The 13380-nt window shown below is 45.5% G+C and overlaps 1 protein-coding gene across 6 annotated transcripts in view; it reads right to left on the bottom strand.

Moving 5' to 3' along the window:
* LOC106571753 (pre-B-cell leukemia transcription factor 3) overlaps positions 1-13380 on the bottom strand; it is a 114956-nt gene that overhangs the window by 32282 nt on the left and 69294 nt on the right. For all 6 annotated transcript variants that reach the window (XM_014145188.3, XM_014145172.3, XM_014145207.3 and 3 more), the window contains exon 3: positions 4003-4244. In XM_014145188.3, the coding sequence (XP_014000663.1) occupies positions 4003-4244 (242 nt within the window). The remainder of the gene's footprint in view (positions 1-4002; positions 4245-13380) is intronic.

Raw genomic sequence — 13380 nt, 5'->3', positions numbered from 1 at the left:
AGTTAAGAATAAATACATGTAATGTAAACCAACCACATGGTCTCTGTCCCGTTAAATGTAAACAGGAAACAGGAACCTCATGCCTGCTGGTTAGATCTCAACCACATGGTCTCTGTCCCGTTAAATATAAACAGGAAACAGGAACCTCGTGCCTGCTGGTTGGATCTCAACCACATGGTCTCTGTCCCGTTAAATATAAACAGGAAACAGGAACCTCATGCCTGCTGGTTAGATCAAATCAAATTTCAAATCAAATCAAATGTATTTATATAGCCCTTCGTACATCAGCTGATATCTCAAAGTGCTGTACAGAAACCCAGCCTAAAACCCCAAACAGCAAGCAATGCATGTGAAAGAAGCACGGTGGCTAGGAAAAACTCCCTAGGAAAAACTCCCTAGAAAGGCCAAAAACCTAGGAAGAAACCTAGAGAGGAACCAGGCTATGAGGGGTGGCCAGTCCTCTTCTGGCTGTGCAGGGTGGATATTATAACAGAACATGGTCAAGATGTTAAAATGTTCATAAATGACCAGCATGGTCAAATAATAATAATCATAGTAGTTGTCGAGGGTGCAACAAGCACGTCCGGTGAACAGGTCAGGGTTCCATAGCCGCAGGCAGAACAGTTGAAACTGGAGCAGCAGCACGGCCAGGTGGACTGGGGACGGCAAGGAGTCATCATACCAGGTAGTCCTGAGGCATGGTCCTAGGGCTCAGGTCCTCCGAGAGAAAGACAGAAAGAGAGAGAGAGAATTAGAGAGAGCATATTTAAATTCACACAGGACACCGGATAAGACAAGAGAAATACTCCAGATGTAACAGACTGACCCTAGCCCCCCGACACATAAACTACTGCAGCATAAATACTGGAGGCTGAGACAGGAGGGATCAGAAGACACTGTGGCCCCATCCGATGATACCCCCGGACAGGGCCAAACAGGCAGGATATAACCCCACCCACTTTGCCAAAGCACAGCCCCTACACCACTAGAGGGATGTCTCCAACCACCAACTTACCGTCCTAAGACAAGGCTGAGTATAGCCCACAACGATCTCCGCCATGGCACAACCCAAGGGGGGGCGCCAACCCAGACAGGAAGACCACGTCAGTGACTCAACCCACTCAAGTGACGCACCCCTCCCATGGACGGCATGGAAGAACACCAGTAAGCCAGTGACTCAGCCCCTGTAAAAGGGTTAGAGGCAGAGAATCCCAGTTGAAAGAGGGGAACCGGCAAGGCAGAGACAGCAAGGGCGGTTCGTTGCTCCAGCCTTTCCGTTCACCTTCACACTCCTGGGCCAGACTATACTTAATCATAGGACCTACTGAAGAGATAAGTCTTCAGTAAAGACTTAAAGGTTGAGACTGAGTCTGCGTCTCTCACATTGGTAGGCAGACCATTCCATAAAAATGGAGCTCTATAGGAGAAAGCCCTACCTCCAGCCGTTTGCTTAGACATTCTAGGGACAATTAGGAGGCCTGCGTCTTGTGACCGTAGCGTACGTGTAGGTATGTACGGCAGGACCAAATCGGAAAGATAGGTAGGTAGATCTCAACCACATGGTCTCTGTCCCGTTAAATGTATACAGGAAACAGGAACCTCATGCCTGCTGGTTAGATCTCTGGATGGCTGCAAACTTTCTACTCTTAAACTCGGACAAAACAGAGATGCTTGTTCTAGGTCCCAAGAAACAAAGAGATCTTCTGTTGAATCTGACAATTAATCTGGATGGTTGTACAGTCGTCTCAAATAAAACTGTGAAGGACCTCGGCGTTACTCTGGACCCTGATCTCTCTTTTGAAGAACATATCAAGACTGTTTCAAGGACAGCTTTTTTCCATCTACGTAACATTGCAAAAATCAGAAACTTTCTGTCCAAAAATGACGCAGAAAAATTCATCCATGCCTTTGTTACTTCTAGGTTGGACTACTGCAATGCTCTACTTTCCGGTTACCTGGATAAAGCACTAAATAAACTTCAGTTAGTGCTAAATACGGCTGCTAGAATCCTGACTAGAACCAAAAAATGTGATCATATTACTCCAGTGCTAGCCTCCCTACACTGGCTTCCTGTTAAGGCAAGGGCTGATTTCAAGGTTTTACTGCTAACCTACAAAGCATTACATGGGCTTGCTCCTACCTATCTTTCCGATTTGGTCCTGCCGTACATACCTACACGTACGCTACGGTCACAAGACGCGGGCCTCCTAATTGTTCCTAGAATTTCTAAGCAAACAGCTGGAGGCAGGGCTTTCTCCTATAGAGCTCCATTTTTATGGAATAGTCTGCCTACCCATGTGAGAGACGCAGACTCAGTCTCAACCTTTAAGTCTTTACTGAAGACACATCTCTTCAGTAGGTCCTATGATTAAGTGTAGTCTGGCCCAGGGGTGTGAAGGTGAACGGAAAGGCTGGAGCAACGAACCGCCCTTGCTGTCTCTGCCTAGACGGTTTCCCCTCTTTCCACTGGGATTCTCTGCCTCTACCCCTTTTACAGGGGCTGAGTCACTGGCTTGCTGGTGTTCTTCCATGCCGTCCCTGGGAGGGGTGCGTCACTTGAGTGGGTTGAGTCACTGACGTGGTCTTCCTGTCTGGGTTGGCGCCCCCCCTTGGGCTGTGCCATGGCGGAGATCTTTGTGGGCTATACTCGGCCTTGTCTTAGGACGGTAAGTTGGTGGTTGGAGACATCCCTCTAGTGGTGTGGGGGCTGTGCTTTGGCAAAGTGGGTGGGGTTATATCCTGCCTGTTTGGCCCTGTCCGGGGGTATCATCGGATGGAGCCACAGTGTCTCCTGACCCCTCCTGTCTCAGCCTCCAGTATTTATGCTGCAGTAGTTTATGTGTCGGGGGGCTAGGGTCAGTCTGTCACATCTGGAGTATTTCTCTTGTCTTTTCCGGTGTCCTGTGTGAATTTAAATATGCTCTCTCTAATTCTCTCTTTCTCTCTTTCTTTCTTTCTCTCTCTCGGAGGACCTGAACCCTAGGACCATGCCTCAGGACTACCTGGCTTGATGACTCCTTGCTGTCCCCAGTTCACCTGGCCATGCTGCTGCTCCAGTTCCAACTGTTCTGCCTGCAGCTATGGAACCCTGACCTGTTCACCGGACGTGCTACCTGTCCCAGACCTACTGTCCCAGACCTGCTGGAACCCTGACCTATTCACCGGCCGTGCTACCTGTCCCAGACCTGCTGTTTTCAACTCTCTAGAGACAGCAGGAGCGGTAGAGATACTCTCAAAGATCGGCTATGAAAAAGCCAACTGACACTTACTCTTGTGTTACTGACTTGTTGCACCCTCGACAACTACTATGATTATTATTATTATTTGACCATGCTGGTCATTTATGAACATTTCAACATCTAGGCCATGTGCTGTTATAATCTCCACCCGGCACAGCCAGAAGAGGACTGGCCACCCCTCATAGCCTGGTTCCTCTCTAGGTTTCTTCCTAGGTTTTGGCCTTTCTAGGGAGTTTTTCCTAGCCACCGTGCTTCTACACCTGCATTGCTTGCTGTTTGGGGTTTTAGGCTGGGTTTCTGTACAGCACTTTGAGATATCAGTTGATGTAAGAATGGCTATATAAATACATTTGATTTGATTTGATCTCAACTACATGGTCTCTGTCCCGTTAAATGTAAACAGGAAACAGGAAACAGGAACCTCATGCCTACTGGTTAGATCTCAACTACATGGTCTCTGTCCCGTTAAATGTAAACAGGAAACAGGAACCTCGTGCCTGCTGGTTAGATCTCAACTACATGGTCTCTGTCCCGTTAAATGTAAACAGGAAACAGGAACCAGGAACCTCATGCCTGCTGGTTAGATCTCAACTACATGGTCTCTGTCCCACAAATGACTAAGTTGCTTTGGATAAAAGCGTCTGCTAATTGGCATATATTATTACTATTATTATTACTATTATTATAAATATTAAAGTATCACACAGCCATATATCCTGAACAATGTAATGGTCAGTGTGACCAGGAAGTCAGTGTGTTTCACCTGCTCATATTTCTCCAGCTCTGTGTGGTAAATCTGTCTGATTTGCGTCAGCTTGGCCCTGTAGTCCGAGTGTTCAATGGAGTTGTCGGCTCCGCCCCCCGCTGCAGCGGCTGCTGCCGTGGCAGCCGCAGATCCACCACCTTTCTCTGGCCCGGACACACCCTCGGCCAGCAGCATGTTGTCCAGCCTCATGAGCTGGGGGTCCGGAGGATCCTGCTCCTGAGCACCCCGGATACTGAGACCTGCCAGGAAGAAGGTCACACAGAGGTCAGACTATCAGCCAACTCAGTCAAACAGCTGTAACTAGTTAGCATTAGCGGTCACACGTTAGCATTAGTGCTTAGTTGTTGTAGGGGACAGTAAATATAAGGATTTAGCCACTTTTTTTTTTTACAGAAAAATATATTGAAGGTATAGGGAGCGTTACTTTATTCACAGCGAATACCAAAACAACACTCGTGGTCACTATTAAGCATTACTGGTTACGTGTGAGCATTAGTGGTCATAGGAGAGGTCTCCTGACCTCCTGTCTCAGCCTCCAGTATTTATGCTGCAGTAGTTTATGTGTGGCTAGGGTCAGTCTGTTATATCTGGAGTATTTCTCCTGTCTTATCCGGTGTCCTGTGTGAATTTAAGTATGCTCTCTCTAATTCTCTCTTTCTTTCTTTCTCTCTCTCTCTCTCTCAGAGGACCTGAGCCCTAGGACCATGCCTCAGGACTACCTGGCATGATGACTCCTTGCTGTCCCCAGTCCACCTGGCCGTGCTGCTGCTCCAGTTTCAACTGTTCTGCCTGCGGCTATGGAACCCTGACCTGTTCACCGGACGTGCTACCTGTCCCAGACCTGCTGTTTTCAACTCTCTAGAGACAGCAGGAGCGGTAGAGATACTCTCAATGATCGGCTATGAAAAGCCAACTGACATTTACTCTTGAGGTGCTGACTTGTTGCACCCTCGACAACTACTGTGATTATTATTATTTGACCATGCTGGTCATTTATGAACATTTAAACATCTTGGCCATGTTCTGTTATAATCTCCACCCGGCACAGCCAGAAGAGGACTGGCTGAGGCCGGGTTCCTCTCTAGGTTTCTTCCTAGGTTCTGGCCTTTCTATGGAGTTTTTCCTAGCCACCGTGCTTCTATACCTGCATTGCTTGCTGTTTGGGGGTTTTAGGCTGGGTTTCTGTACAGCACTTTGAGATATCAGCTGATGTAAGAAGGGCTTTATAAATACATTTGATTTGATTAGCACGCACATGTTAGCATTAGCGACCATATCTTAGCATTATCTGTCTTGTTAGCATTAGCAACCATATGTTAGCATTATCTGTCATGTTAGCATTAGCTTTCACTTAATAGAATTAGTTCTAACTCTTTAGTGAGAACACAGTAAGCTAGCTAAGGCTAACACAGTCGCGACCTCTGCAGTCAGAATAACAGCAAAGTAGCTGTTTTCTATTGACATTCATTTGTATACATCCATAATAATGAGCTAATAATGCCCGATTTTCCCTGGCATAGCTAGAAAAGTTTGCCTTCTCGTCAGGACACTCGTCAACATTGACTGTTAATCACAAGGATATCATAATTGCATATCAAACACTAGGCTAGAAACTATCTAAATAGCCTGTCGCTAGCAAACCTGCCAATATGGCAACCGAATTCTAAAACATCAGTTGCTGAAAACAGCTGGTCAAACTACAAACATGTGGGAGGATTTCAAAGGACTGGATAAATTCATGTTCATCACTCACCACGTCAGGTCATCAGATAATCCCCCAAAATATGTCTCTGCAAAAACAAATGAATACTAGCTAGCGAAGTTTTTTCCGCATTGGACCCGTATTTACAATGTATCCCATTTCAGTTTGTGTGGTTGTTGGTTTAGCTTTCTGTAACTTTGTAGGAAGTACAGTCTGCATGTGTAGGTGCATATTGCGACATGATTCCAACGTGTCCCGATATCTAGTTTTAATGTCCATTCTAGAATGCTTTTCTCACCAATCAGAAACGAGTATTCAACCATGCTGCACTATAACTAAGCAATAAGGCCCGAGGGGGTGTGGTATATGGCCAATATACCATGGCTAAGGGCTGTTCTTAAGCACGATGCAACGCAGAGTGCCTGGTTACAGACTTTAGCCATGACTTTAGCCAAGTGCTTTATTGCTATTATCAACTGGTTGCCAACGTAATCAGAGCAGTAAAAAGAAATGTTTTGTCATACCCTGGTATACAGTCTGATATACCACGGCTGTCAGCCAATCAACATTCAGGGCTCGAACCACCCAGTTTATAATAGTCAATAGTCATCACAGGAGAAGGGTTGGCAACCCCTGATGTAAGCATACTAATGTGCTTCATAATAGCAGGCCATCGCAAAGGCTTCAGACAGAAGACACTGGGTCATTGTTCAAATATAGCACATTTTTCCTTTGGCTTTCTTGCAACCCTTCCCTTTCTGTCCTCCTTTTTCTTTCCCTGTTATAGTGAATCTTTCCACAGACGCTAATGAGTCCACAGATCAGTCTTCATGACTTGAGGCAGAGCCCAGAAACCACAAATCAGTCTTCATGCCTTGAAGCAGAGCCCAGAAACCACAGATCAGTCTTCATGACTTGAGGCAGAGCCCAGAAACCACAAATCAGTCTTCATGCCTTGAAGCAGAGCCCAGAAACCACAGATCAGTCTTCATGACTTGAGGCAGAGCCCAGAAACCACAAATCAGTCTTCATGCCTTGAAGCAGAGCCCAGAAACCATGGATCAGTCTTCATGCCTTGAAGCAGAACCCAGAAACCACAAATCAGTCTTCATGCCTTGAAGCAGAGCCCAGAAACCACAAATCAGTCTTCATACCTTGAAGCAGAGCCCAGAAACCATGGATCAGTCTTCATGCCTTGAAGCAGAACCCAGAAACCACAAATCAGTCTTCATGCCTTGAAGCAGAGCCCAGAAACCACAAATCAATCTTCATGCCTTGAAGCAGAGCCCAGAAACCATGGATCAGTCTTCATGCCTTGAAGCAGAACCCAGAAACCACAAATCAGTCTTCATGCCTTGAAGCAGAGCCCAGAAACCACAAATCAGTCTTCATGCCTTGAAGCAGAGCCCAGAAACCATGGATCAGTCTTCATGCCTTGAAGCAGAACCCAGAAACCACAAATCAGTCTTCATGCCTTGAAGCAGAGCCCAGAAACCACAAATCAGTCTTCATGCCTTGAAGCAGAGCCCAGAAACCATGGATCAGTCTTCATGCCTTGAAGCAGAACCCAGAAACAAGACCAGAGGTAAGGGTCAATCTTTCAGGGGAAGGGCCAGCCTCAAGGGAAAACCAGTAGCAATAGGAATATGCACCTACACAGGTTTGAAAAGGAATACATGTCACACACACACACACACACACACACACACACACACACACACACACACACACACACACACACACACACACACACACACACACACACACACACACACACACACACACACACACACCACTTAAAGAGACAGAGATTTGCGACGGGGCTGTCGTGAAGCGGGTAAAGAGCTTCAAGTTCATCGGTGTCTACATCACTAAGGAATTACTATGATGGTCCACACACACCAACACAGTTGTGAAGAGGGCACGACAACGCCTCTTCCCCCTCAGGCGGCTGAAAAGATTAGGCATTGGCTCTCAGATCCTCAAAATGTTATACAGCTGCACCATTGAGAGCATCTTGACTGTCTGCATCACCGCCTGGTATGGCAACTTATGACATACGCTGCTGCTACCGTTTATTATCTATCCTGTAGCCTAGTCACTTTATCCCTACCTATCAAATACAATACCATTTTATTTGTCACAATGCGACGAATACAACAAGTGTTGACTTTACCGTGAAATGCTTTACTTACGAGCCCTTTCCCAACAATGCAATTTAAAAGTAAGAACATTTACAAATACTATAGATAAAAAGAAAATAGTAACACAATAAAATAACAATAACGAGGCTATATACAGGCTATATAAAATAATATTTAGAAGATTAGGAGTATGATAGCACCTCTTTATAACCTGTTTTTCTAGTGTAGGGCCTGGAGGCAGCTGGAAACAATTGTTATTATCAAGGTCATTTGTCATTTCTTTCAGACAGTGGAAAAAGCTTGGTGAACGGTAGCTGAAACTAAGCTCCATTCCTTTAGTAACATTTCAACCATGTTGACTCCAGGGCAAGACACACACCTTCTGTGCACAGGCTCACAAACGGTCAGCCCGCATCTTTGTGTGTTGATGTTGAGTGTGTGAAGTGTGTGTGTGTGTGTGTGTGTGTGTGTGTGTGCCGGTGCCACTGATCCGAGAAGGCTTGAAGACAGGCGGGGTCGCACTCCCGAAAGCTGCGTCGCCACAGTGAGCAATATCTCAGCGCTCCATTGACCGCGCCGCAGTCCCATCCAAGCCCGAGACAAACAACCGCCGCGCCAAACCCTGCGTATTGCTTTCACATCAACTGATATCACCACCTCATCCGCGAAACACACTGACAACTGACCACCAACACTCCTTTTTATTTACTCTCATTTCACAAGCAGTAGACGTGTGAGGGGCTGTATTTCAGAAGGTGTAAGGATTGGCTTCACAGTCCATACACTCTTAAAAAAAAAGGTTCCAAAAGGGTTCTGCGGCTGTCCCCATATGAGAATCCTTTTTGGTTCCAGGTAGAATCCTTTTTGGTTCCAGGTAGAACCCTTTGTGGAAAGGATTCTACATGGTACCCAAAAGGGTTCTACCTAGAACCAAAATGGGTTCTTCAAAGGGTTCTCCTATGGGGACAGCCGAAGAACCATTTTTTGGTTCTAGATAGCAAATTGTTTTGGGCAAATAAAATAATCTCCTAACCACAGATGGTCCTACTTAAACACAGAACAAAGTAAAAACAAAACAGAGCTAATGCCTGTATGTAGCTTCCGATGCTCTTCTCTCTCTTCCCCCATCCCCCTCCTGTTCCCAGGTAATGCTGCAGCCGCTAGCAGGGCTGAGTGGCTACCCAGGGGCTGATTTTCATGTCACCTATATTAACTGTAACACGGAGGCCCACTGTGCCGTTCCACCTATATTAACTATAACACGGAAGCCCACTGTGCCTTTCCACCTCCATCCAGCTGTCACTTTCACTCCTCTCACTGTTGGAACAGGAGGGATTTTTTGTGTGTGTGTGTGTTTTTGGTTTTACTGTCCTTGTGGGAACCAGAAGTCCTCAAAAGGATAGTAAAACTAGGAAAATTGGCGAAATTTTTCTGGTCCCCACGAGAGAAAAAAATACTATGTTTACATTTTAGTCATTTAGCAGACGTTCTTATCCAGAGCGACTTGCAGTTGTGAGTGCATACATACCTTTTTGTACTGGGAATTGAACCCGCAACCCTGGCATTGCAAGCGTCATGCTCTGCCAGTGTGTGTGTGTGTGTGTGTGTGTGTGTGTGTGTGTGTGTGTGTGTGTGTGTGTGTGTGTGTGTGTGTGTGTGTGTGTGTGTGTGTGTGACAGAGGTGACTTACACTAGTTCAAACCAATTGTTGGGCGTTCAATGTATTGCATTCACTATTGTGCTCGAATATCAAGACATTATAAAATGAACGGAAAAACGACATTTTATTGCAATAAAAAACGGAGTGTAAATCCAGAATTTTACTGTTCACATGAGAACACATCAGTCCTCAGTAAGAAACCATTTCAGCACACTACTTCCTTCATAATTCATCGTCTACAATGGTATCTCTCCTTTCTCCACTTGAATCTCTCATTCCATTACACTCTTGGCCTTAGTCCTCGCTAAGGAAAAGGTAGTGGTGTGATTTAAAAAAATAATATATTTTTTTTAATTCAGACCCCCAGGCAAATGATGCAAATTCAGAAGTGGAGATTCTCCTGGAATAGCCACAGGCGACTCCTCTCCACTAGCCAGCTCCAACACTTAGAAACCCCCTGATTAGTAGGCAGTATATTAAACCAGGTCACGCTGTTGTGGAGCTGGTCCCGGAGATGGAGTGAGATGAATGCATACGGACATACATACATAAAGAATACAATTTAATACTACGCGCATGGATTGTGTGGAGGAGCATTTGTGTACAGGACTGTATAAATAATTCCACGCAGGGGAGGAGAGCACGATGCTGATTTTGTGTTTAGTAATCATTCTTTTATTTTATTGCAGGGGAACAAGGGCTTGGGGTTGTTTGGTTGTGTTACTGTGTATATGTGAATGGAATGAGTTAATGATTTGGTTGGCTTTATGTGTGGTTTGTTATGGTGTGTGTGTGTGTGTGTGTGTGTGTGTGTGTGTGTGTGTGTGTGTGTGTGTGTGTGTGTGTGTGTGTGTGCGCACTTTCATTAAAAGCATCAGAGCCAGGCTGCAGCTCATTGCGATGTGGTGAGATTCTTACAGCTCCACATTCACAGACAACCATCTGACAGACCCTTACAGCTCCACATTCACAGACAACCATCTGACAGACCCTTACAGCTCCACATTCACAGACAACCATCTGACAGACCCTTACAGCTCCACATTCACAGACAACCATCTGACAGGCCCTTACAGCTCCACATTCACAGACAACCAGTTGACAGACCCTTACAGCTCCACATTCACAGACAACCATCTGACAGACCCTTACAGCTCCACATTCACAGACAACCATCTGACAGACCCTTACAGCTCCACATTCACAGACAACCAGTTGACAGACCCTTACAGCTCCACATTCACAGTCAACCAGCTGACAGTCCCTTACAGCTCCACATTCACAGACAACCAGCTGACAGACCATTGCCATGATTTGGTTTGAGCGCATTCACAGAAAAAAGCCTGCTGTACACACACACACACACACACACACACACACACACACACACACACACACACACACACACACACACACACACACACACACACACACACACACACACACACACACACACACACACACACACACACACACACAAACCGCCTGAAGGAGAGGGAGCCCATTCTCTCCCATAATAAAGGACAATCCAACTACAATTCCGAGTTTCCCCGAACGCTTCGGGTCTGTGAAACAAACCCCGGCCAGACCTATACAGCACCAATTACCAGACTGGAGACTGCAGCTGATCTGAAGGCCTGTCTACATACTGTGTATCCATCATCTCTCTCTCTCTCCTCCCTCTCTCCTCTCCCTCGCGCTCTCTCCTCTCTCTCCCTCCTCTCTCTCTCCTCTCCCTCGCTCTCTCTCCTCTCTTTCTCATCCCTCTACTCATCACTCTCTCATCTCTCTCTCTATCCCTCCTCTCTACTCTCTCCCCTCTCCCTCTCTCTCCGCTCTTTCTCATCCCTCTACTCATCTCTCTCTCCTCATCTCGCTCTCCTCTATCCTTCCTCTCTACTCTCTTTCTCCTCTCTCAACTCTCTCCTCATCTCTCTTTCCTCTATCCTCCCTCTCTACTCCTCTCCTCTCCTCTACTCTACTCTCTCTCAAAATTGAAAATAATTTGTATGTCATCCTTAGGGAGCAGAGATATTCCTGCTGGGGGGGGGGTTACAGTAAGGATGGACCATGGTGTGGTTACAGTAAGGATAACTATGGTGTGGTTACAGTAAGGATGGACCATGGTGTGGTTACAGTAAGGATAGACTATGGTGTGGTTACAGTAAGGATAACTATGGTGTGGTTACAGTAAGGATAACTATGGTGTGGTTACAGTAAGGATAGACTATAGTGTGGTTACAGTAAGGATAACTATGGTGTGGTTACAGTAAGGATAGACTATGGTGTGGTTACAGTAAGGATAACTATGGTGTGGTTACAGTAAGGATAACTATGGTGTGGTTACAGTAAGGATAACTATGGTGTGGTTACAGTAAGGATAACTATGGTGTGGTTACAGTAAGGATAACTATGGTGTGGTTACAGTAAGGATAACTATGGTGTGGTTACAGTAAGGACAGACTATGGTGTGGTTACAGTAAGGATGGACTATGGTGTGGTTACAGTAAGGATAGACTATGGTGTGGTTACAGTAAGGATAGACTATGGTGTGGTTACAGTAAGGATAGACCATGGTGTGGTTACAGTAAGGATAGACTATGGTGTGGTTACAGTAAGGATAGACCATGGTGTGGTTACAGTAAGGATAGACTATGGTGTGGTTACAGTAAGGACAGACTATGGTGTGGTTACAGTAAGGATAGACTATGGTGTGGTTACAGTAAGGACAGACTATGGTGTGGTTACAGTAAGGATGGACTATGGTGTGGTTACAGTAAGGATAGACTATGGTGTGGTTACAGTAAGGATAGACCATGGTGTGGTTACAGTAAGGATAGACCATGGTGTGGTTACAGTAAGGATAGACTATGGTGTGGTTACAGTAAGAATAGACCATGGTGTGGTTACAGTAAGAATAGACCATGGTGTGGTTACAGTAAGGATAACTATGGTGTGGTTACAGTAAGGATGGACCATGGTGTGGTTACAGTAAGGATGGACCATGGTGTGGTTACAGTAAGGATAACTATGGTGTGGTTACAGTAAGGATAACTATGGTGTGGTTACAGTAAGGATAGACCATGGTGTGGTTACAGTAAGGATAGACTATGGTGTGGTTACAGTAAGAATAGACCATGGTGTGGTTACAGTAAGGATAGACTATGGTGTGGTTACAGTAAGGATAGACCATGGTGTGGTTACAGTAAGGATAACTATGGTGTGGTTACAGTAAGGATAACTATGGTGTGGTTACAGTAAGGATAGACTATGGTGTGGTTACAGTAAGGATAGACCATGGTGTGGTTACAGTAAGGATAGACTATGGTGTGGTTACAGTAAGAATAGACTATGGTGTGGTTACAGTAAGGATAACTATGGTGTGGTTACAGTAAGGATAGACCATGGTGTGGTTACAGTAAGGATAGACTATGGTGTGGTTACAGTAAGGATAGACTATGGTGTGGTTACAGTAAGGATAGACCATGGTGTGGTTACAGTAAGGATAGACTATGGTGTGGTTACAGTAAGAATAGACTATGGTGTGGTTACAGTAAGGATGGACCATGGTGTGGTTACAGTAAGGATAGACTATGGTGTGGTTACAGTAAGGATAACTATGGTGTGGTTACAGTAAGGATAACTATGGTGTGGTTACAGTAAGGATGGACCATGGTGTGGTTACAGTAAGGATAACTATGGTGTGGTTACAGTAAGGATAACTATGGTGTGGTTACAGTAAGGATAGACTATGGTGTGGTTACAGTAAGGATAGACTATGGTGTGGTTACAGTAAGGATAACTATGGTGTGGTTACAGTAAGGATAACTATGGTGTGGTTACAGTAAGGATAACTATGGTGTGGTTAC

Source organism: Salmo salar, chromosome 01 (assembly GCF_965601325.2).
Source record: "Salmo salar chromosome 01, fSalSal1, whole genome shotgun sequence".
NCBI classification, from domain to species: Eukaryota; Metazoa; Chordata; class Actinopteri; order Salmoniformes; family Salmonidae; genus Salmo; species Salmo salar.
This window is presented reverse-complemented; position numbering and strand designations above follow the sequence as displayed.